This window comes from Apostichopus japonicus, chromosome 12, assembly GCF_037975245.1.
Source record: "Apostichopus japonicus isolate 1M-3 chromosome 12, ASM3797524v1, whole genome shotgun sequence".
Lineage (NCBI taxonomy): Eukaryota > Metazoa > Echinodermata > Holothuroidea > Aspidochirotida > Stichopodidae > Apostichopus > Apostichopus japonicus.
The window spans coordinates 29,319,670-29,345,164 of NC_092572.1; the positions used below are offsets into that span (position 1 = coordinate 29,319,670).

Genomic DNA, 25,495 nt, shown 5'->3' on the forward strand with positions numbered 1-25,495 from the left:
ACTGTTAGAAAGGTGTGATACACGAAGGAACAAATAAGACCAGCAATGCTGCAGAGGCAGTCATTCAAACAAGGTGTCAAAAAGTGACAGAAAGTTGGCAAAATGGCGTGATAACTATACCTCAGCTGGAAGCTTTCATAAATTTTAAGGTCAGCGGAATGCTTTCAGCTTAGCTCAAACAACCCAGACTTTAATAAATGTAGAAGACACCTTTGTCATTTCTGGAGTAGGCGTATTTGCAAAGGACAACATACAAATCAACCTGTGAACCCAGCTGTGGCGCTCAATGCAACAATAACGTACACATTGTAGTGGGCGTTGTTAGTCAGTCACGCGATCAGGTTTGATATGTACAGTCTAGTTCAGTTCAATATTCTGCTTTCATATTGCTACTCTCACGGCTCATTTTTATTTGTCGTCTTTCCGTGGCGTCATTCTCAACACATCGGGATAACTTCCTCCTCTTCGGGTTACATCAATATACTCTTCGTCATCATTTTCAGCTCGGGTGTCTCTTTAAGCTGACGAAGAAGGATTCAAGGAAACATCACACAAGTGAATTACATTGACTTTCTATGTAAGTGTTCCACTTTCTGTATGTATTACAGCATTACACAGATATATCGTATTATACTTGTAAATGGCTGTGGTTTAGACGGTAGCTCTATGAGTTATTCCGGCAGTAGGCAACGTGACACTTAAGTTTAAAAGAAAGGTAGTCTATAGTCTTAGCTGAGACCACCATCGTAATATCCTATTCCTAACTCTAGATATGGTTATATACCCATTACCGTATAAACCGATTGTCCACCAGGAAGTGTAGGTTAACAAAGTCCTGATCATTCTAAGTAATATGGGTTACATAATGGCAGATGATCGTGGCAAGCTTTACGTTCCTGTTATATCATGTTAATTTACATTGTTAAATTTAATCAACTTTCTACTTATTTATTGTATTGTTTTCATCGGTGTTTAAGTGATTCGTAAATTGTGGATGTGGATAGAAACAAAAAATAAAGAACTGTTGCCAGATACGTTCATCAAAATTTGTGATGTGATTTAAGATTTCTAATAATTATTTCAATGCAGCTATGGGAATATGCTTTAAGTAGATTTATTATTATATCAAGTTTAAGCGTGAAGTTATGATAGCGTTATTACCGTATCTTACATATCACTCCATAATAAAAGCATTAACTCTTTGTCAGTGGTCAATCTCAATTCAGATGAAAAACTGTAGAGTCCTCTTGACGCTCTTGCAATGTAGCCTATTGTCAACTCGTAAAATACTTACTTCCTTATTGGAAATCTTAATGAGAGAACTAACATGTTTGCATCAATATTTGTTATTGTTACACTAATTTGGTTGTGTACATCATACTAGTTATTTATCATACCATTTGAATAAGTATTTGAGGTACATTACAAAAAAAATTCTACTAAATAGTATCAAATTTGATTGTAGTTGTTCGACACATTAATTCTCCCAAAGGTTCAATGACTTCTGTCACGCACCCATTTTATGCTGTATATTTCTCAACATCGATGAAACCTTGTATTCAAAGTATGTGTTCCGAAAGAAGCCTTTTGAACATGTCTACATAGAACAAACAAAGGTGTGCGTATGTTAGACATATTATATATATAGTTTTCAAATCAGTATATGTTGAAGGTGCAATGCTGCTTACTGTTACGAAAGATAGAAACATGTTTGCACTTGTATTGTATGATTAATATGAACCTTTAATTAAGTACTATTATTTCGGTTTAGTGCAGCAGGATCGTGCGCAACTCTGTCAGAAATCTGTGAGAAATCTGTCAGAAGATGGACATTAGGAAGCGTCCCATCATCACACCGTAAGTAATACCCTCTTTAGTAACCCGCTTTAAGTGACCCTCCTCCCACTTTACCGTCTTAAGTCACTCATGTCCCGTTCTCTTTAGACTGAAGGTTACACCCATCTCCCACTTCACAATTGCTTCATTGCATTATGTCATGAATATATCCCTGTGTTCTTTTCAGCGATGCTACGGTTAATTTCTTCTTTGGTTCTTTTTTATTAAGTTGGCAGAGGCATAAGGAATTTGCATGATGATGATGTCGTTATTTGTGCGGGTGCGTCTGAGTGTATGCGACACTGTTTGTAAACACAATAACTCAAAAAGTATATGATGGCCGAAGTTGATGCATTGTATATGGATTTGTCTTTAAGTGAATAAAAGAACCCAATTGAAATTGGTGGATGCAAATGGACATACGAGGTCAACAGATGTCAAAGTCTGAAAACCTTATAAACGAGATAACTCAAGAAGGTCAACGTCAAGCTCGGATGGACTTAATACTTGGTGTGTGTATTTACCTTACTGAGTACGATAATTTGTTGTTTTATATAGAGATTAAAGATCACTTGAGTTCAACACATGTTACATTCTGAAATCCTAGTAAATACTCTAAATTAAGCTTAGATGATATTCATACGTCGTATGTGAATCCATCTTAGCTAGTTCAAGAAACGTATTATGTTCTAATGAGGTCCAAATAACAAAATCTTGTCATAATAGTAAAAATAAATCATAATTTTGATATAAACCTAACTCCAAAATTAAAAATTCATACGTTGTAAGACACTTTACCTTAGTGAGTACAAGAAAGCATTTTGTTATGTTGAGTTCAAAGCTCATGTGAGGTCAATAGTGGTCGAAGTCTGATGATGTTGTTATGACGATGCCTCAAATATTGAAACTTGAATGAGCTGAATGTGTGGTAGAGAGATCCATATAGGTGAGTACAAGGATCATTCTGTATTTATTGTGGAGGTCAAATAACGTTTAAGGTTAACAGTGATGGAAGTCTGAGAATCATGTAAACACCATCACTCCAGAGGTGCACCTTAAATGAACTTAATAATTTGTAAGTACATTCACCTGGGTCAGTACAAATATATTGCTTTTTATGAGGTCAAAGGTCATTCTATATAAGACTTCAACGTCACTGATACATTCAGGACTCACACGTGTGTAGAAACAAACAGGTATAGTTAGCACACAGACCTATAAATATAGTACTACTCACTGTTGAAATCTCAGTATTAATGAATGCGACCTTAAATCTAATTTTAAATTATTTATCTCTCTTCATAATGAAGCTATAGGTTTTCGCTCTCGTATTTGAGGCTGTGGAATATGAATATTAGAAGTAATGGGGAAAAATGCGGAATTTATATATTTTAAAATTCAAAAGGAAGTCTTATAGTTTGTGTGTTTGTGGGTGTGTGTGTGTGTTAGGTTGTTCTGTTGAGATACACTTCATAGTAAAAGGCAGTGCGTTTGCAAATAAATGTAAACAACCGTTTCTTGTGAGTTTATACCTGTGGCATTGGCGGCAAAAAGTTCGTTTTTAAAGCATCGTTTCCCGACAGCAAATAGTCTTAAAGGAAACATCACGATAGAGAAGAATATTAAACAACATTAATCAATGAAATTCAAACCTGTCAATCAGAAGTTTGAAACTGAAACTAGAAAGATTATCCCGTTCTTAAATTTAGATTTAGAAGTAAATTAAACCCTATCCATGTCACTATATACATCCGTGATTTGACTGCAGACGGATGGTGGTAACTAGAAAAATGCATAAAAAAGTCATCTCCGAGGTAAATAAGTAGCTCCATCTATTGTCGAAGGACAAGACTTAGATACTGGCAGCTTTGTTTAAAGTCACTAGCTTAGACAGAGAAATGGCTAAGGGGCGTGGCATCCGGTACGCTACATCACATGTCAATTTAAAGTCCCCCTCTGTTTATTGCGAGCGATTCATCGGCGTCTGCAGAAAATATCTGAGCGGTCAAACAAACATCGGGATCTTGACAACCGGTCCATTGATTTACATTGAAAGAATCATCATGTTAACTGCTTAACCGTCAAATATGTTCGAAAGATGCCCGGCGGGGTTTAGAGGGCCAAGCCCAAAGACAATGAAACGTTTTGATTAGGTAAGTGGCGTATAGCAAGAAGCAACATCCCCCCCCCCCCCCCTTTATTTCGCTTTACTTACCATTTTAATGGGTGTACGAGGAGACGTTTTTCATTGTAACTGTACGTAGCTAAGAAAGTGATTTATTTTTTATTTTTAAACGTTGTCTTTGGCGGATGGGTGCACGGTTTTTTTATTTCGTTGGGATCCACCTTTCCAAACTATTTACGCCGCGGTGTTATTTCTTCTAAAGGGGATCATTGCTTTGGGATGTTTCTTTTAGCCCTGCAGTGTCCAGGTTTTGTGGAGGTTTGGATATTCTTGTTCTCGAATAGCGCTTTGAAACACACACATATTACTTTTCAGAGAGATTTTGTTTTATATCACTGGAATTTGTTTAAAGCCCTGGTGGGGGGGGGGGGGTGACGAATTCACCGGAAGTTGTTAAAGTGTGAGCAATTCCTTCACAGAGACTTTGAAGCATAATAATAAATGTGAGTGAAAGAAAGTACTTTTACATTTAAGGTACAATAAGTTTGTGGTTTCATTTAATTGTAATTCCGATTCGATATTCGTGAACACAATCAAGTGCTGAAATACTAACCAAGACACAAACCGCACCGCTCAAACACCCCTCAAGGGGTGTAAAACCAGCCTGAATTAGGTGTTATTGCCTCACCGCTCCCCTTGATTGGTTGCATGTATGCTCCGTGTGATCCTCGTAGACTAGAATTTCCAATCAAACATTTAGGTATCATTTTACTTTATTATTGATCTTATTGAATAGATGTAATACGGATGAAAGACAGGTTTATCTATCAATGATTAGCCAAGTTTATTATTTACCATTAATGTAGTCTGTTGTATAAATGAGGTATTTGTATGATTTGATTTGATTAGTGAACAATGAAGAGCTGTAGATATTTTAAAGGCGATATCGCTCGTAGACTTTTTTTTGAGGGCGCTGGCATTATCGAGGTTTCAGCGAGGTTTAATGGGACCCCTATTAATCACGTGACCTCGGTGGCAAATTTAGATCAGTGAATAGCACAGGCAAGCGTATGCGTAACAAGCCCGTACCCATGCACACAATGTTATAACACAGCATTTCAGATTACTGTATTGTTTACCGCAAAGGATTTTCGTACGCGATAGTTTGTTGTTTGTGTGCCTTTTGAGTAAAGAATACTGTACGATTTTCGTACAAATACATTCGATTAGACTAGAGTATAGTGACAATCATGGAAAAGGGATCAGGGCAAGGAGAATCGGGCGAAAGAAAACGACCTTATCCTGGAACGAGCGTAGGTTCAATTGGAGGAAAGCCATTGTTGCATGGACCTGACAAAAACAGCAGTGCAAAGGAACAACAGCGACGAAGAGATGCCACGAAGCTCTATCTTATACGTTCCTACGTAAACTGGCAAATGGAGAAAGAACTCTACAAACATGTCCACGATTTGACTACTGTTAGCAACGCAGATTTCGCAGAACATTTGCTTCAGGATCACACAAAAAGGTAATGATTTGCTAAGCTAGGCTAAAACTGTATAGGGTAATAATAGTACATAGTAGTACTACAGGGTATTGTCTTAGGTAACTGTCAGTATTGCGAAGTACAGAAAACTGCAAAGTTCGGACAACCCTAAGAAATACACGATTTCACCATGATAACCTGCAAGCGAGAGCCAATATCACTAAAAACTAGGAAGCTACAGTTATTTCCTCTCCAAAATGACCCGTGCGCAAGTATGTACGTACATATCTGTCAATAAAATGAAGATAGTTTTTGGGGTATTTTAAGGCTTAGGTGTTCGAACTTCGCAGTGTCTATGCTATTGCATTTGTAACATAGGCCTACATGATTTGATGAGCCTAGGCTTTGTAACTAGGCCTATCATTCATTATTTTTCCAATGGACATAGCGTATGCTAACCTTATCATACTTATCCTAGCACAAAATAGCAGTAAGTTGTATTACTGAGTCATCATCATCACTGTTTGTGAATGCTTGTCATGAGGATACTGTATAGGCCGTGGCTATTCTTACGACTAGTGGTAACAATTATTTATAAACTATTCTTACGACAAAGGCAAATTCATGTGCTGTAAAGTAAATAAAGCAACTGCGCATGTAGTAGGGGTAACCCTAAACATAACCCTAAACCTCAATCCTAACCCTAACCGGAAGTTATTGTTACTCCTCGTTGTAAAATTAGTACTCCTAATCACTGGCGGATCCAGGGCCTTTGTTTGGGAGGGGCCAAGGTGGCATAAGAGTGATATGGGGGAGGGGTCTAAGGGGAGGGGGTGCCCCCTCCCCTTTGGAAAATTTTCTATAGCTGAATGCCCTCAGATGCAATTTGGTGCCACAAAAGTGTACAATGGTGATGTTAATTTACTTCTAAAAAAAATGTTTCCCAGGTGTAATTTTCTAAAATATTTATAAAACAAAGTTCCGATCATCTTTCTCAAGAAATTTTATTTCTCATAGGTTATAAATTTCTTACAACCAGCCTGTAACTGCAAAATGGTGTTAAACTGTAAATCCTCATGCTCATACATTTACATAGCTCCCAACTCTTGAGAAGGCAAATGCTGGTCCATGCCACGAATTGCTGTCCTGGGGGAGGGGTATAATGGGAGGGGGTGTCCCCCCCTTTTGAATTTTTTGGAATCCTGGTGATGCCTACATGTAAAATGGTGGCACTTAGAAAGGCTTTTGTCACCCAAAATTTTCTGAGAAATATGCATTTTTTTGTGTGTAACATCAATAAATTGAATAGTAGGTGATAATTCATTCTTTCCCGTTGCATGAAAATGTTCACTGCTCGCCCCAATGAAAAGAAATATAGACTAATTTGAGGTTCAAATGATGCTGTAAAGGAGGTTTTATACTCTATTATGCTAAATGCTAAAGAAATGATGGTTGCTAAGTCAAAATTTGATGCAAATTTTTTTATGTATACTTGACAATTACAATGCGTTTTTTCGGACGCTTGTGCGGGTCAGCGGGTTGGGTGTTAGAATGCGGGTCTAATTCCCGCAAATTGCGGGTCAGTTGGGAGCTCTGCATTTAATTTTAAACCAGAATACGAAATGGTTTAGACTAGTCTACCACTGCTATTCCTCTCGATTTTTTTAATTTCCAATCATATGATTTAGCGGATGTTCGGAAACACTTTTTAGCTCACCTTGGGGGGGGGGGGGCATGGCCCCCTTGGATCCGCCAGTGCTCCTAATCATAAAAATAGCAACTGCCCATGCGTATCGGAAATTATTCTTACGACTAGTCGTAAGAATAGCCACTTTTTACTGTATACAGTTAAAAATTAAAATATCCTTCCTAAAGAAGACTGACAGGGACTGGGGGTCTTTGGTTTCACTCCTCATATTTATGCCATGGAAAGCTGGGCCTTCTCATCACCAAAAAGTAAACTGTTTTTGCCTCAACAAATTGATGGAAATATAATTTCTAACCACTAGGCCTAGGTGATCTGTTCATCCCCACCCCCTCCAGGTTCTAAATTGTTATCAGCTGTCCTTGTTTGAAGAATAATTCTTGTGAATGAGCATTTGAAGAAAAGCCTCACCTATGCCCAGTCATAATTAACTAGGCATATAACATAACCTATAGTATTAGTAATAAGTATCTGAATTTAGTGTTCATAGTAACTGTATTCCCTAATTTTGTAATATACACCAGTGAGGAAGGCCTACTGTGCTGTACAAGTACAACCACATGGACCTGCAATTTTTCCTATAAAAATAATGCATCTACATAAATAATTTAGAATCACTCCTAACTGATTCACATGTTTTCACACCGCTGCGTATGCAACTAGACCTTAGGTTTTTCTAAGGTCAGCCACAGCCAGCATATATGCAATCAAGTTTTAATGGTTCATTTGGGCAACAGGGTGTTATACTGTTATCTACTGACTGTCTGTCCATATTCCAGCAATCATGTGTACATTTCTGTGTTTGGGATTTTTGAAGGAACCCAACTGCTATGCAAGAAATTAGGTAAATTAGCCTCACAAATTGAGGGACCATAGTACATATAGCTATACCTATATAAACCTTTATATAGCCATGCCTGGAGGTAAGAAAGTACCAGTTTTTTTGTGTAGGCCTGATGCTCATACTTTATGATGCTGTGCTAAGTTATCATACTTTTTATATATAGTCAGTACTATGCTTGTTTTTGTTCAGCTTCTTGTGAATGATCTGATGTTTAGTGTTCAAAAATTATAATATCTATTAAATTTGGTGGCCGAAACTATCTCTTGTGGAGAGTAATCTAGCGTTAAATTAATGGTAGTCTGAAATCAAGCTATTCATGTAAACAGGAATTTTTCACAATGGTGGGCTTATGTCATGGAGTAAGCTAGCATCTCAATTCTCACTCATGAAACCAACTGCTCACATAAACAGGAAGCTTACACAGTAGGTAAAAAATGAGTGTACATCAAACTTTGATCAAAAGACTGGACATCTTTTAGCGATATGAAACCAATCAGTTCACTAAGACAGGAAGTTTACATAGTAAATTTTACATTGACATGTGAGCTCAAGTTGTTGGGCAAGCAGTTGGGCACACAAAATTATCCTTACAATTCTTGAAAGGTACCGCGGTTTATGGATATGTTGAAGAAGAGTATGAAAGAATATCTCATCCTTATCTGGGTTTAAATCAATGTGGGTTAACAATATGTTATTATTGAAATCTGCCTAAGTGTTTGTTTGTTACTTTTCTCTTTCATACTTTTTCTTGGGTAGGTATGATAAAAACATGTATGTTTGTAATGATTTGGTCATTACCAGATTCATTACGCATACAATTAAGCTTGGGGTGTACAGTAAAATTACTGTTTCAGTTATATGATTTACGGACATTTTTTTTTGTTTCATTGTATAGGTTTCAAATGCATCTTTTCCGGAAAGATGCTGAAAGTCAAACAGAGGCATTCTCAGCAGCTGTCACCACAGAAAGATCGGTTGACACTCAGAAAGGAGAAGGTAAATTTATATGTTTATCCTTGCATGAATTACAGACTGGAAGAGCAGTGCTAATCTTATCTGATCTGATGTGATCAGAAAAATAATACAATTTCATTCTCATTAAATTCCAAAAGAAAAGAAAAAATGGTAGCATATTGCTCATCCACTAAAAAGCATACATGTGTATGAAAATTTATAATAGTAAGTGGGCCTGATATTATCAGGATCTTCTTTAGAGGCAAACTGACTAGTAACAGTAAATTCAAGAGACACAATAGAGCCTGGAACAGAGAGGACATGGTGAACACAAAGAAAGAAGTTAATGGTGTATTGAACAAAAGGAGTCAGTGAAAGCAGAGGTATTTAGATAAACTGTGCTAAACTGCGTACAAAGCGAGGATTAAATAAGGAGAGAGGGCGAATAAACTATAGCAGAATACAGAGATGGAGCAGGATAAAGTTAGTCATGTCCTTCCTGTATATTGAGCCCATTCAGTTGAATGGTGCTAGAGCATTCCGTCCACTCTCTCTATCTCTGCTGTGGTGTACTGTGTCTGAGATGGTTAAATACGAATTTAGTTACCTGTTGGGACATGTCTTTAATGGTATGATTGGGCAGCTGAAAGTGTTCCCCTACTGGAGTCTCCATTTTCATGGTATTGACTTGTGACTAGAACTGCTTCTTGAGGGTGGTCTTGGTTTCACCAACATAATTGTAACTTCAATGCCCTCTAAACTCAATGACACCATTTAAATTGAAATATCAGTTTCCAGTGCTGCATAAGTGTGATAAGTTCTAAACAAAAGGTATATTTTTAGTCACAGCCATAGAAGCTATAGCAGGGTACTTGCAATCTAGTAACTCTTGTTTTATGTAATCTCTACAGATACACCTGATCCAGTTACTTCAACACCTCTCAAGAAGCCATCTGCCAATGTTCTGTCCAATGTCACCAGTAGGATTAGATATGGAGCAGCATGGGAGAGAAACATCAGACTATACAAATACACATTGCCACATTTACATGATCCTGAACAAAAGAGATCATACATATGGCAGGGACAAGCACTTTTCCCAGACATTTGTTGACAGGTTGTGCGACATTCACAAACGTTGGATTAGCAGCTATTGATACATCTGCATCACCAGATTGAGATAAATTGCTTTCGTCCATTTCGTTCGATAGTAGCTATGACTGTGAATCAGGAGCTTGGCTACCCTCTAAGTCAAGGTGGGCAAGGTTGGGGAAATTCAATCAAGGAGTAACAATCAGAGAATGGCCAGCTTTATATTATTGTATATAGGCCTACACGCACAGCGTGTATAAATATCTGTATCGGTTTATTTATACTGGTGTTCATTTCCGTTGCCAGGAGGGGATATGATTTGAACGTGGGGGAGGGTGTAGGGGTGGGGAGGGGGTCCCATTTGAAGTGTCCAAACGATGCGCATCTTTACATCTATCTTCTTGAATCACATGTACCCCTATCGACACGATCAATCAGTCCTGTCTCTCACCTCCTCTCATGCACTGGTGTATTTATTTCCTGGCAAGATAACAGTTAGGCATAGTAAGGGTCAGAGGTCATCACAACTTAAAGAGTTGTGCGAGTCCCTGTGGTCTCTTACATCCTGGTAGCAGTAGAGAGAAGAAGCCTAATAGATCAGAAACCATAATCATCTTCTGTTGTGTCTTATTTTCCAGCATCCTTGAAACATTATATCCTTCCCCTTTGATTTGTTGATGTCATAAAGCTGTATTTATGTTGTACATTATTTAATTCCAGTATTTAGATTGTATATTCTCCTTGTGTATTTGACAGTATCCCAGTGATCTCCATTTTTCTGCTCTTGTTTTTTTTTTCTCTGTACTTTCATATCATATCTATCTCTACCCATAGCCTCCATCTCCACATTTTCTTTACTTTCTTCCTCCATCCCTTCATCTGTCTTTCACTCTTTCTTTTTTTGACCTCTTTCCTCCCCTCAGTTTACCCTGTATGTTTTAGTTTGCCGACTCACCGCCCCCCCCCCCTGCATCTCACCCCCAAAAAAGTTCACAAGGTTGACAAGTCTCCCCGTGCTAGTCCCAAGCTATACACCCTTGTTGTGGTGACCGTTCAATATACTTGCGGATCAAATGGAAAGCCTCACCCCCACCCCTTATTCCCAGTGTAATGAATCCGCAAATGGAAGATTATTCAGAGTTGTTCGTGATGGTTCAATGATCTTATAGTCAGGCATAGGCCTATATGGTTCTCTTTGTCGTCGAAGTTTGAAATGAATTAATCGTGCTAGGAACTTCCGTGCAATGTTTAATTTTCTGTGGCAAGAAAAAAAGCTTCCCCCAGTCTCTCCTGGTTGACATATAGAGCCCGTACGCCTATATGGTCACACAATAGTATAGATAAGTATGATCCATGCAGACAGCTAGTATATATATTTTTTAATTCAATCCAGTTTCAGTTAAAGTTTCGAGTTGTAATTCGAGTCAGTCGTGATGAGGTGCCCCATGGTGGAGCTGGGTAACCCACCCCAACCCCGTTGCCGACTTTCTGGCATTTCGTTGGGAGCCGTTCGGAACAAGAAGCAGGATAGTCAATTCTGGGAGTACAGTACGCTGGAAAGCAATACACTGACGTGATTTAGAAAAAAAAGTTTTTTGCTTTGACGGCCGATGCTCATCGAGACACTTTTCAATGGAAATAACTATTAGTTTATTGTTCATGTACTTATTCCCTTTTTGCCAATCCTTTCTAAAGAGGGTGGAGCCGCCCCTTATGGCAACGTATTTTCCTTCCCTTTTCCGTTCAAGTTTCGTTATTTTTTAATTCGGGGCAAAGGGGTGCAAGGACAGGGTTTACGTGCACCGGTTAGGAGGACAGGGTGCAGCTAGGGCAAGTGTTCTGTGATCGCCTAAAGGGCCCGTTGCCAGGAGTTCAAAAATAATTAAATATACATATTTATCTATATATGGTATATGACATAAAATGCTTTGACTTTCCCTCCTGATATATAACTAAAATTTATATATAAAATACAATGTAAGCTGTGACTCTGTCTATGTATAATTAATACCTAAAGTGGCTGAAATACCAATTGTTTACACATGACGGACTTGACTTTACGTTTGATACCCAATAGTTTGTAATCACTTCAGTCAATTTTTTCACTCATTCGCGTTTGTCTTTTTGTGACACCAGTCAGCGTGAATCAGACATAAAGCTCATAACTATTAGTTTCTTGAGCTGTTTCTTGACTTCGACTGCTCACCATGTAGGCCTAAAAGAGTAAAAGCAGGGAACTGCTAGAGTAGCAGCTCCCTGGTCAAACTATTACGCCTGATGCAAAGCTCGACCGTAACTTATACTGTACAGCCCATTAGTTGTGAAAAAGTTCTGAACGTAAAACAAAGCACAGAGATTTGTATCACACAATACACACGAAAACGCGGCGTAATACCGCACACTACTGACCAGGGAGTTGTTCCATAACAAGTCCCTGTACTGCCACAGACAAGAAACTATGCAGGAATTTCGCCAAGGCCACCGTTCAAGTAACCGAACCCGTTTATTGCTTACTAGCCGTAAATACGGGATTGGTGAGAAATTACGAGACAACAGGATGAACCGATAGAGGGTAGTATTGATATTATTTTTGAATCGGGTGGTGTGAAGGACAGAATTTACGAGGAAATTACGAGCGATCCCACCTTTAAACGAAGTATAATATAGCTATATGCATTTCTCATGCCATATACAACCATTATATGTCTTTGAAATATCCATATTAAATTGAACCCGAGGACCTTTACTCATGACCCCTTCCATAAATCTATCTTATATGGTTCGCATTTCGGGTTTGGAGCTTAGAGAACAGATTAAAGTCGTACACGGGCAATATCAGAAATTTTGGTAATTCACTACAATACTGCATAATATTTGAAATTACCTTCTGAATGTGCTTCTTTGTGAAGGATATAAGCGTAGGAAAGCGGGCCTTTAGTTCATGGAAATGCACTTTCTATATGATATATCCTTACATTTAAGCCTATATTTGATAAGAATATGATTTACCCTACTGCGAAAAGCACCTTGCGGCCGCTTTGTAGGGTGTAAAACCAGCCTGAATTAGGTGTTATTGCCTCACCGCTCCCCTTGATTGGTTGCATGTATGCTCCGTGTGATCCTCGTAGACTAGAATTTCCAATCAAACATTTAGGTATTATTTTACTTTATTATTGATCTTATTGAATAGATGTAATACGGATGAAAGACAGGTTTATCTATCAATGATTAGCCAAGTTTATTATTTACCATTAATGTAGTCTGTTGTATAAATGAGGTATTTGTATGATTTGATTTGATTAGTGAACAATGAAGAGCTGTAGATATTTTAAACGAAGTATAATATAGCTATATGCATTTCTCATGCCATATACAACCATTATATGTCTTTGAAATATCCATATTAAATTGAACCCGAGGACCTTTACTCATGACCCCTTCCATAAATCTATCTTATATGGTTCGCATTTCGGGTTTGGAGCTTAGAGAACAGATTAAAGTCGTACACGGGCAATATCAGAAATTTTGGTAATTCACTACAATACTGCATAATATTTGAAATTACCTTTTGAATGTGCTTCTTTGTGAAGGATATAAGCGTAGGAAAGCGGGCCTTTAGTTCATGGAAATGCACTTTCTATATGATATATCCTTACATTTAAGCCTATATTTGATAAGAATATGATTTACCCTACTGCGAAAAGCACCTTGCGGCCGCTTTGTAGGGTGTAAAACTTTATATGATGATGAATTTTGGAAGCTCGCAATCTAATGTACATTATCGCTTTATTTACATTTATTAATCCAGAACACTAATTGATATAGCGCCATCGACTAAAAAACTTTCGCCCCGTTATGTCTGTTTGCAAAATCGTGCGGAGGTCCTGGATCAGTTCTTTTCTGTTAGGTGTTGTACTTCTGATAGTTGGCCAAGGGACAGGTATATTTCGACCAAGAGAAATCAATTAAGAAGAGAACTATCTCAAAAGAGGAAGAAGGATCAGTATGGCCTTATTGCTACGCATGCTGCAGACAACTGCAAGCATTGTAAAGAATTAAGATCCTTAAAGGTCGTTATAGTCGGTATATGGCCCCAAATTATAGCACGCTAAAATTGCTAGAAGTTTTCAAGAAGTTATTTTCCTTCAGGTCTTTACTCTCCAAAAACGTTTTTAAACGTTACTAAAACTTTCGTCTTTTCTTTTGATGACGTTATTTTTGGTGTAACAAATATGTCACAAAAACGTTTTCAGGCTATTATTTCAAAACATGTTTTCGTTAAAACATCAATATAACATTAATATAACATTAATATCTCATAAAAACGTTATGCCGAAGTTCTTCAACAACACATTTAACGTTACAAAAACATATTTTAGAGGCTCTTTTAAAAGTGTTATGATGAGGTTTAGTGTTTGCTGGGAATACACGTCTCGTGTAAACAGCTAGTATATATCCCAGAGCTCGTGTTTAGAACGAAATTCCTCTCAACGTATACCCGCAAACATGCTTTATACCCGTTTACTTATTTGATTACTATTCGGCATATTGTCGGGACGGGGGGGGGGGCGGTGGCTGCAGCTTCTGTTAATTTCCCTGTTTTTATTTTTCATTTTTCTTGAATTTGCACGGAGAAGGGTCAGAATATAATAAACAAAACGTTCAGTGGCTAATTAAGTGCATAGTTCCTTAGTAACTTAATTAAATCCTCGCGTGTTACTGATCCGCAAATATTTGTTAGTGTGATTTGTAATTAAATCACAGCATAACATACGACGTACGCCCGTACGTGATACAGGCGCTCGATCTAAGGCCTGTCCTACTGGCCAACCGTCTGTAACTGGCCTATCAAACATACTCTATACCCGTTATTTTGTTTAGTTGTTTATTTGCCTATTTATTTGTTTATCTGTTATTTTTTCCTGTTTTTTTTTCGTTTTCTTTCTTTCTTCATCACATCATAACTTACGCCCGTGATCCAGGCGCTCGACTAATTAAAGCCCGTTCCACGGGCCAATCGCATATAACTGTATGACCTATGAATACAATCAATCGTGTAAACAGCTAGTATCTCCATATCCCAGAGCTCGTTTTTAGAGCGTAATTCCTATCAACATGTTCGCAAATATACTCGATCCGTTAGTTTGTTTAGTTGTTTGTTTATTTCCTTATTTGTTTGTTTATTATTTAGCATTGGGGGAGGGTGCTTCGAAGGTTCTGTTCATTTTTTTTAATGAACACATTCTCCAGCGGCTATATGCATAGTGTCTGACAACATTCTCCGTTACCATGGATACGGCCTGTAAACTTGACCTAATAATGTACTTTTTTGCCTTGAATAGAGTTCAGCGTACGCAGTTGCCCAGGTTTACCGCTGAAGGTCGTCAGGCATGTGTGCTGAGCGATATGACGGTGGATTCTTCCAGAGTTGCTGTTAGCGGATACAACGACAACACAAGGACAACATTCATAGACCTGTTTGCATTAAATATTCCTGATTCTTCGTCGCCATTTATAACTCGGTTTTATTCTAAAGAATTTAAGAATCATTCAAGATGGCGTCGTTATGTTTCATTCTTGGATGATTCTCGTATAGTCACAGTGTGTGGTGATCAGTTGGATGTCTTTAATATCAAGACAGACGACATACCCACATACAGTGATCAGTTACGCGATGAACCAGCCTCGTGTATGACTGTCAGAGAGGGAGGGATATTTATTGGTTTGTCACGTTCTAACGAGGTGATTGTGTTTGATTTTAGTTTAAATAAAATCAAGACAATCACCTTGGAAGGATTAGTAGGTGATTATCCTGTAGATATAACAGTCTGTGGAGATAATCTGTTTATATCTACATTCCATGGTAGAGCCATTAGATACAACATGGAGGGAGTGATGTTACTTGAATACAACACTTCAGGCTACTCAAGAACAAACAGTATCACTGTAAGTAGTGAGTTTGGTCTGGTGTTTGTACCATGTTGGTCTTCTTTCCCTGTTGCTGCTACTGTTTTTGTTTACTCTCTCACTGAAAATCATACATTGTTAAATTTCCGAGTTATTATTGAGTTTGTGCCTAGAATCAGGATAAACGATGTAAACAGGTTTATGTTTACAACAACAGATGAAGGAATACTGAATGCATACAGCACAGTAAGTACAGTAAGATAGTGTAAAGAAGTAAATACAGGAAGTTTATTTTACATCTAGAATAATGAAAATAGGCTAGAAAAACTACCAAGTTAGGAATCAATGACTGCAAACATGTTTGTAGATTACATTTATTTTTACTTTTTTGCGAGTCTTGGAAATAATATGAAATTTGGGACTCAATTTTTAGTTGAAATTTTGTTGCAAATTTCAAACTGCTGATTGAGGAATACACAGTCAATACTATAGGGAGTTGAATATCAAATATGACTTAGTGCCATTTTTTTCATTTCACAGTACACAATCCAGCTTGTTAAGATTAGTAAATCCTACATAAGTGAATACGAACATCTCCTAAGAGCACACTTATTGCTATTTTGTGGCAATATGAATTAATTTAGACCAAATATGAGAAGTTTTTTTTTATAGGATTGAAGTAGCCAACCCTCTCATTTCAACATATACATACAGTACAGGGCTAATAAATTCCAAAATCCTCTGAAATTTCTTGCATTATAAAACACTGTGTAGACCTCCAATAGAGACATATTTGGGTCCGGTGCATACGAACATCTCCTAAGAGAACACTTATTGCTATTTTAAGGCAATATGAATGAATTTAGAGCAAAAATGAGAAGAAAACTTAAATAGGATTGAAGTAGCAAAACCTCTAATAGGATCTCCTAAGAGCACACTTATTGCTATTTTGTGGCAATATCAATAAAGTTAGAGAAAAAATGAGAAGAAAATGTTAATAGGATTTAAGTAGCAAAACCTCTCATAGCAACACATACATACGGTACAAGGCGAATAACTTTCAAAATCCTCTGAAATTTCTTGCATTATAAAAAACAATGTTGACCTCCTGTAATGTATTGATTGTTTCTGAGTGCCCATTCGGCGTTCGTAAAAAGCGAGTTACAACATGGTGTTATCAGCACCAGTTACTGAGTCCTTGATTCTCTTTTATTATATAACACCTCCAATAGAACAATATTTGAGTTTGGTGCATACAAACATCTCCTAAGAGCGCACTATTTTGTGCAATATGAATGAATTTAGTGAAAATGAGAAGAAGAATTTAATGATTGAAGTAGCAAAACCTCTCATAGCAGTACAGTGTGAATAAGTTCCAAAATCCTCTGAAATTTCTTGCATTGTACAAAACTGTGTAGACCTCCAATAGAAACATATTTGGGTTCAGCACATACAAACATCTCCTAAGAACACACTTATTGCTATTTTGAGGCAATATCAATAAATTTAGTAAAAATGAGAAGAAAATTTTAATAGGATTGAAGTACTTAGCAAAACGTCTCATAGCAATTACATATACAGTACAGGACGAATAAATTCCAAAATCCTCTGAAATTTTTCTTGCATTATAAAAAACTGTGTAGACCTCCGATAGAAACATAACTGGGCTCGCTTCATACAAACATCTCCTAAGAGCACACTTATTGCTATTTTGTGGCAATATCAATCAATTTAGAGAAAAAATGAGAATTTTTTTTAATAGGATTGAAACTTGTAGCAAAACCTCTCATTGCAAAACATACATACAGTACAGTGTAAATAATTTTCAAAATCCTCTGAAAATTCTTGTATTATAAAAACTGTGTAGACCTCCAATAAAAGATATTTGGATTGGGTGCAAATGAACATCTCCTAAGAGCACACTTATGGCTATTTTGTGGCAATATCAATAAATCTAGAGAAAAATTGAGAATTTTTTTTTAATAGGATTGAAACTTGTAGCAAACCTCTCATTGCAAAACATACAGTACAGTGTAAATAATTTTCAAAATCCTCTGAAATTTCTTGCATTATAAAAACTGTGTAGACCTCCAATAAAAGATATTTGGATTGGGTGCAAATGAACATCTCCTAAGAGCACACTTATGGCTATTTTGTGGCAATATCAATAAATTTAGAGAAAAATTGAGAATTTTTTTTTAATAGGATTGAAACTTGTAGCAAACCTCTCATTGTAAAACATACAGTACAGTGTAAATAATTTTCAAAATCCTCTGAAACTTCTTGCATTTTAAAAAACTGTGTAGACCTCCAATAGAACAATATTTGGGCTAGGGCATACGAACATCTTCTAAGAGCACACATATTGCTATTTTAAGGCAAAATAATAAACTTAGGGAAAAAATGAGAAGAAAATTTGAATAAGATTGAAGTAGCAAAACTTCTCATAACAATTACTTACATACTGCACAGGGTGAATAAATTCCAAAATCCTCTGAAATTACTTGCATTATAAAAAAAAACTGTGTAGACCTCCGATAGAAACATAATTGGGCTCGCTGCATACAAACATCTCCTAAGAGCACACTTATTGCTATTTTGTGGCAATATCAATCAATTTAGAGAAAAAATGAGAAGAAAATTTTAATAGAACTGAAGTAGCAAAACCTCTCATAGCAACACATACATACAGTACAGGGCGAATGAATGCCAAAATCCTCTGAAATTTTCTTTCATTATAATAATACTTAGCTATGATGACTCCTGACAAGACATTGGCTTGTACCCAACAGAAGCCCATAGTTATAGGTCAAGATAGGAAAATCAAATTTATGATGAATTTTGTAGCTAGTTAACAGCAACAAATGACTGTCAAGATTGAGATCGGGAAATTTTGCAGTAAACTCTAATGGGGAAATCCCTCATCTAGTAATAATAACAACAACAAGTAGCACTCTAACCACTTCGGCCCATTTGCAACTTCTGACTTAGACAAAAAGTGGGCATGGCAACAAACACCTTTGTTTAGGCTGCATGTACCTAAGCAGCCCCTTGGACTAAAAGTAGGCTATAAAGCAGAGACTATATCACATAGAATATCAGCTTTATCTGGTCTGATGGAGTCTGTACCAATTAAGAGTGATTATTAGGGCTGCTAATACTAGCTAACATTCTAACAAAACCTTAATAGAGCCTCAGTCTACTAAAATATATTGCTACAACTCTTTCAATCCAGAAGTTGACGAAAAGTTCACTAAATCCTGTCACCATGGCAACTAGTAAAAGTGTAGCATTGCATCATGGGATCTAAACATAGCTCGAATAGGCGACACTTAGTACCAACTAAACAATATGATGGCAGAATGCACAAAGAATTTATTTATTATTTAGGAATTAATACCAGTAACAGCTATAGTGAGTCTACAGGTACAGTAATTTCTAAAATATAATGTGTGTAAATTCTGTATCATTTTAACTGAACATTGTTTAATAGCTGTTTACAGGGTTTCAGATTATGGCACTTATATGCCTTCAGCCATAATGTGTATATGGTTATGTCCTAACCTATATTGAATTAATGTTAGAGAATTGAAAGTGCTTCAGGTTATTGGTCCAACGAGAACCCACATTGGGATTAGTTTTATTAAGTATTGCTGTGATTATGTCGAGCATTACCAGTCACTCTAATGCACTCATATATATGTATACTAATAAATACAAAATTAGGGCTGCTACTTTGTGTGCACATTGCTATCACAGAACTAACCTGCATTGTGCATACATTCACAGGTAATATACAGAAGGTATGCTCAATGAAACTGACTAGGCTCCTGAGGGGTTTGGGCAAAGTTAAAAGATGAAATCTTTACCTGTATTGACATAAATGTAACTAATTTCTTACAGTCTTCTAGCTTGTCTCTACTGCAGATGCATGACAGCTTGGAGTGTCTTGGTGAATGGTAGAGTTGCTAGCAAACTATAGTGGTTTTTAGAAATTGAAAACAAAGAAGCTTTTCCTACCCTACTAGACAAGACTTTACTTAATCCTTGGTCACACATTCTCCAGTAAGTAGGCAAACTGTCTTCCCACACCTTTAACTTATTCTTCCAGAGATTACACAGAACATGAAATAACTATAAAGACTTAATCAAGAATGAAACAAAGCCTGACCTATGAGTACTGGATTTGGAAGGGTAAAAGTGATTAACTACACCTGTCTCCTACCAAATTCTTAAGATAGAATCAGAGAAACCTTTGACACTTAAGGAGGAATTCCTTAGCAGCAGTCTATTGGGTATCTGAAAACAAATCTCCATGGTTATTATCATCGCCACAGTCCTAGTTTTGGAATGTTTTCATCCTATGATTCAGGAGAAGTGAATTTTTAGAACCTCGTGCAAACTTAATCTAATATGTTTTGAACATTGTAGAGCAACGGTGACTTATCATTACGTCACTTCGTTCGGTGGACTGCGGGGATGCTATGATTAGCAAGCTCAGTACACCGTAGTCAGGAAAGTAAAACTTGCTGAAAGTAAAATAGGGTTTAGATGGAAATTTCCTTGTGCAAGTTAGAAACCTTTTGATGAGCTAAAACTTTCCAGATATCCCTAAACAGTTCTTCTTCATAATCTTCAATGTTGTTCAGATATTTGTTATTTGCAAGATTTTTTTGAATCACGTTTAACTTTCCAGCAGAGGAGAGAGGCCTTTGTGACGTCATTCCTGTGTAGTATATCAAGGCCAAGCTTAGAGTGAGCCCTTTTGTATTCACAGCCGTATGCGAAGTCTATTCACACTCCTGTGTAGCGTATCAAGGCCAAGCTTTGAATGAGATCTGATCGAGTGTGACCGATGTGACGCACTGACATCTTGGTTGTAGGTTGGTCCTTACATTCAAATTTTCTGGCAGGAAGGGCCAACGTTTCAAGCACTCTATAACAAAAACTACAAATCATCATATGACAAGGCTTAATAGTTGAAATACAAAGACAAAAGATGATAATGACAGGAAGGACTGGATCCCATTTTTCACTAGAAAGTTCCTCTAACAAACAAGGCATAACAGAGCTTGTGGTAAAGTCTGCCAGAGACCACAAAGGGAACAGTGTGCTCCTCTTTAAAGCAAACAATGGGGCTAATGATCACAGGGTCACAGAACTCTGGGAACATGTAACTATGTAGAGAACAATAAGGAAAAAATGGGGGGAAAAGAGTGAAAGGGAAGATGTATGCTGTACAGTACAAGGGACAAAACTATAGACACCACTATTGTAAAATGTTAGTGGTACTGTACTACAATATTCAATTTGACATACTGTACTCTCATTAGCTACACAATGGCTAGCACTGAATATGGATGTACATTATCTTTGTTGAAAAGTTATACTTTTTGACAGGATAAGTGGAATTGGTCTGCTTTACTGCCTGGCTAAAATGATCAGCACCATCACTTACATTTACCATTTGAGTTTGATCAGCTGCTGCAATGATCTACTCACATTTAACTGTACAGTTTGCATGCAATATGACCAAGGCTGCAGCATATTCCTGAGTAGCCCTACGGTATACATCAAAATATAAATCATGGATGGATGGATTGTCTACTACTAGTATGTGTATAACCAATATTGAGTAGATGATTTAATATATTTAGTGGAGGGTCATTTGAAGTCAGCATAAGTCACAATGTCAAGCCAGTTAAATATAGTAGCCCAACAAGGAAAATTTGAATGGCTATCAAGCAATAGCAGGTTGATGTCATGTAGAAAGGAATCACATTGTTTTTTAGTAATTAGATGAATCCTGCTTTCATGAAGGTCAAAGGTCAGAAATGGGAAATTCTTGTAAAAACTAATACAGTATGAAAGAGAAACATGGATGGGTCTCACTGTAGTCTAGCACATGAATATCCCTCAATTGATAAGGTGAACTCTTCATCTTTCGATCGTGGTCATAGGTCACTTGAGGTCAGCAGGGACAAAATGTAAAAGCCTTGTAATTTTAAGCAATATCTTGATTCGCAATCAGTTATTTCATCAAACAATTATCGTAAATTGTCATTTTGGTGTCTTCTTCAGTTCCTATGCTGAAAGCATCAGGAACCTATATATTATCAAGTTTGCTTGTACTGTAGGTGTATTTGTGTGGGTGTATTTTGGTGTCTGTATGTGATGCCTAAGCACAACAAATGTCAAGACTCCAGCCAATTGGATTTGGTGTATAACAAGCAATAATGTTCCTTAAACTTTACACATGCAGTTTACAATGCCATCTAGCCAGAGTTTGAAGTGCGAGAGGGAGTCTGATGTCCCCTGAAAGAGGGGTCTCAGACACAGTATTGTCCACCCCTTGGAGAACTTATTTGGGTTAGGGGTTAGATGCAAAATGTGTCTATCATTTCCAACATTCTAACTGCATTGTGTAGAATAAGATTTCACGTTTTTGAACAGACTGTGGCTACAGCCCTGCACATACACCAAATCAACTTGGAGGACATTCTAGATTAGTTTTGTTAGAAAATGACAGACAATGGCTACAGTACAGCCCCCTGTACACACATTAAAGCATGTTTACTGTAGATGACATCCCACTGGAACAAAACCTTCATAAATTTGTAAAACATCACAAATCTGCAGTGTAGACTATGTACACTTAACAGTAAAGCCCTATACATCTCAATACCTCTATATATTAAGATATATAGTGTAATGCTTGACAGCAGCATGGTGTTTTGCTTCTTCTGCCACATTGCTTGAGCAATGCTTTTGAAATATTTTCTCTAGGTTCTACATGGAATTGTTTACAAAGGGTAATAATTTTGTTTAGCCTTAAAGCATTTCAGCCACAAATTATGACGCAATTATGGCTTAGTTTGGTGCATTGATCATCTGTGGTTACATCTCATCTGATAGAAGGTTACATCTAGGTGTTGACCACAGTTTTGCTGTAACTATCTGACCTACTGTTTCCAGAAATGTTTGCAAACAAAGGCAGTATAGCAATAAACAAAGGATGTTAGACATCTGAAGTTAAGAGAGCTCTGTGCAAACATGACCAGTAATACCACTAGTAGCCCCGAAGTTTCTTACAGTTTCCTCCTTACCTGGCAGAAAAGCCTTGATTTGACAATGGAGTTACAAAAGTCAAATAAGCCTAGATTGAACTGTTGCAAAGATATTGTTTGCTTGAAAGTACTGTATATTATACAATTGTGAAATCCTAATTAGTTTGAAAGGTCTTCTTTCAGTGAGCAGATAGCTAGTGCGTGTTTAACGGTATTTTGTTTGTTAGAATTGGCTTTAAAGCACTGTACATAATGAAGGATATACATCTTGTTTGTCCTTAAGTCATTCTGTTAAGTAGAATAGATCAGGTAATTACTTTTGCACAATACACTGTGTGCATTGAAATGTCTGTTTAACAAATATACCCTAAATAATGTACACCTAAAATAACTTTCTTATCTGATTCACTGAGCATCAAAGTATGAGCACATTAGTAGTACTGAGTTTCTGCAGCCTTGCTCTAGAGGTCATAGGTCAGTTAACATAAATATCAATAAGATTTTAGAAACAAATGTAAGCACACACAGGTAACTTTAGATGTGGTTTTGTAGACTTTCTTTCCTTCCTTACAATAATCTGAACTGTACTGTTTGATGTATATCCCATTAAGCTTACCAGAGGACAATACTTACAGTAGCTGTTTTGACTTCACTTAGTGTGTGGATCTTCTGTGTGAGTAACCAGAAGCTTACTCTCTTATGTGGAGTTCAAGAGAAGTTCAAGTCTCAGAGGAGCTGTTGGTTACATCTCAAACATTGTAACATCTCAGAAATCTTCTGACCAAGGCTAGTCTTAAATGAAAGTTAATGTTAAAGTGATTAGTTGGCAAAGAATAACTAACTCATTGGATTGATTGTTGTTTCTCTCTTCCATAGGCATCCATCTTCACCTTCAGCCATCTGAAAGAAGAACTTTCTTTAAAGCTAACCCAAACTGACCTTGGGAATTTAGGCCGCTACTTTTCACTACCACCTGATCAAGTGCAGACCATTATTACAAGTCCATTGCACTCAAAGAACTTTTTGCTTGCCCTTGAAGAGAGAGGATACATACACCCTTCAAATGTGAATCGATTAACTGGTGCACTCACTGAGCTGAAGATCAACCATACCCACTTATTAACAGAGACATACATGAAGCTAAGAGGTAGGCCACTAATCAATAGCTCTCTTTGTAATTTTGTATTTTGATTCACCTCTTGTACCTTCAAAATGCAATTAAGAGAGGTCTTGATCTCCATAAAGTATAGCTCAACGATCATTCATATTTTCCTCGAAGCAAAACCTCTTTATGGATAGTGATAGCCTATCACCTGCCAGCTCACCCTACCACCTCCCTCCTCATACCCCCCCCCCCAGAAAGATTCCACTTAATGCAATACACAACACAGGTGGTGATTTGTTCTAGATTCTAAAAACCAAGATGTGTACAACAAAGCATCGTATGTACAGTATGTACAAGTGGGCAAATATCACTTTGTGCCATGATGTGTATCATGCAATCAGCATGCCTGTACATCTCTGTGGATATTTAACAACACTGGAAACTTCAACTTGATGTTTACCTTAAACATTTCAGATCAAGAGACTGAATACGATAGATTCCTCGCCGGCCTGTCTGCTCATTTGACATTTTCCATAACAGTGAAACTGTGTGATAACTTTGAAGTTACTAATGAGAACAAGAACAGTGTTATCTCCAATCAGAATCCAGGACTCTCCTTCCTCCTGACAATTGATGAGATGGGTATCATTAATCCTTCTGATGTCAGCAAATTAGAGACTCCTTTAGAGGAATATCGTCTTCTCCAGGCAGTAGCTAAGATACATGAATACCAGTCCTTGGTACTTTCAGACGAAATCAAGGCGCAAGATGAAGGTATTGTAAATTCATGTGTATGTTACAAACTGTACACTCCACTGGTACAAGTTTCATGCTAGTTATAAGGAACATTCCTGACTTTAGACTTCATAGCTCAAAAACAGTTAAATACACAAAATGCACTCTTTATCTAAACATATTATGTGTGGATTACAGTACAGGATATTTTAGGGGTATAATCAAAATAAAATATAATATAAAATATATTTTAGATATAATATATAAGATATAATATATTTTAGGGATAAAATGAATATATCTTATATATTTATACCTTATATCTTATATATATAATATTTATATCTAATATATATAATATATTTATATTTTATCTTATATATATTTATATATACATCTATATTTACACACACACACACATATATATATATATATATATATATATATATAGATATATATATATATATATATATATATATTCATATACATATATGTATATAAATTCCAATATATTTTCTAAAACTTACTCCTTATTTGTCAATTATGAGTCATATCTTATTTCTCTGGTTTTCTCTAATAATATTTTCTTTTGGAGTAAACGTGGATTTTCGTTATATGATATATATATATATATATATA

At 36.7% G+C, this 25,495-nt stretch overlaps 2 protein-coding genes across 27 annotated transcripts in view; both read left to right on the forward strand.

Moving 5' to 3' along the window:
- Positions 1-25,495, forward strand: part of LOC139977164 (uncharacterized) — a 371,700-nt gene that overhangs the window by 128,699 nt on the left and 217,506 nt on the right. For 7 of the 26 annotated variants that reach the window (XM_071986349.1, XM_071986351.1, XM_071986360.1 and 4 more), the window contains exons 1-5: positions 50-577; positions 1,772-1,857; positions 15,385-16,195; positions 23,893-24,163; positions 24,596-24,895. The exons of 4 other annotated variants lie outside the window; for them this stretch is intronic. In XM_071986349.1, the coding sequence (XP_071842450.1) occupies positions 1,826-1,857; positions 15,385-16,195; positions 23,893-24,163; positions 24,596-24,895 (1,414 nt within the window). In that variant the 5' untranslated portion in view covers positions 50-577; positions 1,772-1,825. Of the gene's footprint in view, positions 1-36; positions 578-1,771; positions 1,858-15,384; positions 16,196-23,892; positions 24,164-24,595; positions 24,896-25,495 lie in introns of those variants that run through there. 15 more of the 26 variants (XM_071986357.1, XM_071986368.1, XM_071986353.1 and 12 more) reach the window with 9 other exon arrangements.
- On the forward strand, positions 4,873-10,396 carry LOC139977201 (uncharacterized). Its single transcript, XM_071986445.1, has 3 exons — positions 4,873-5,489; positions 8,892-8,992; positions 9,862-10,396. The coding sequence occupies exons 1-3, from the start codon at positions 5,212-5,214 to the stop codon at positions 10,062-10,064; spliced, it is 582 nt and encodes a 193-aa protein (XP_071842546.1). The 5' UTR covers positions 4,873-5,211; the 3' UTR covers positions 10,065-10,396.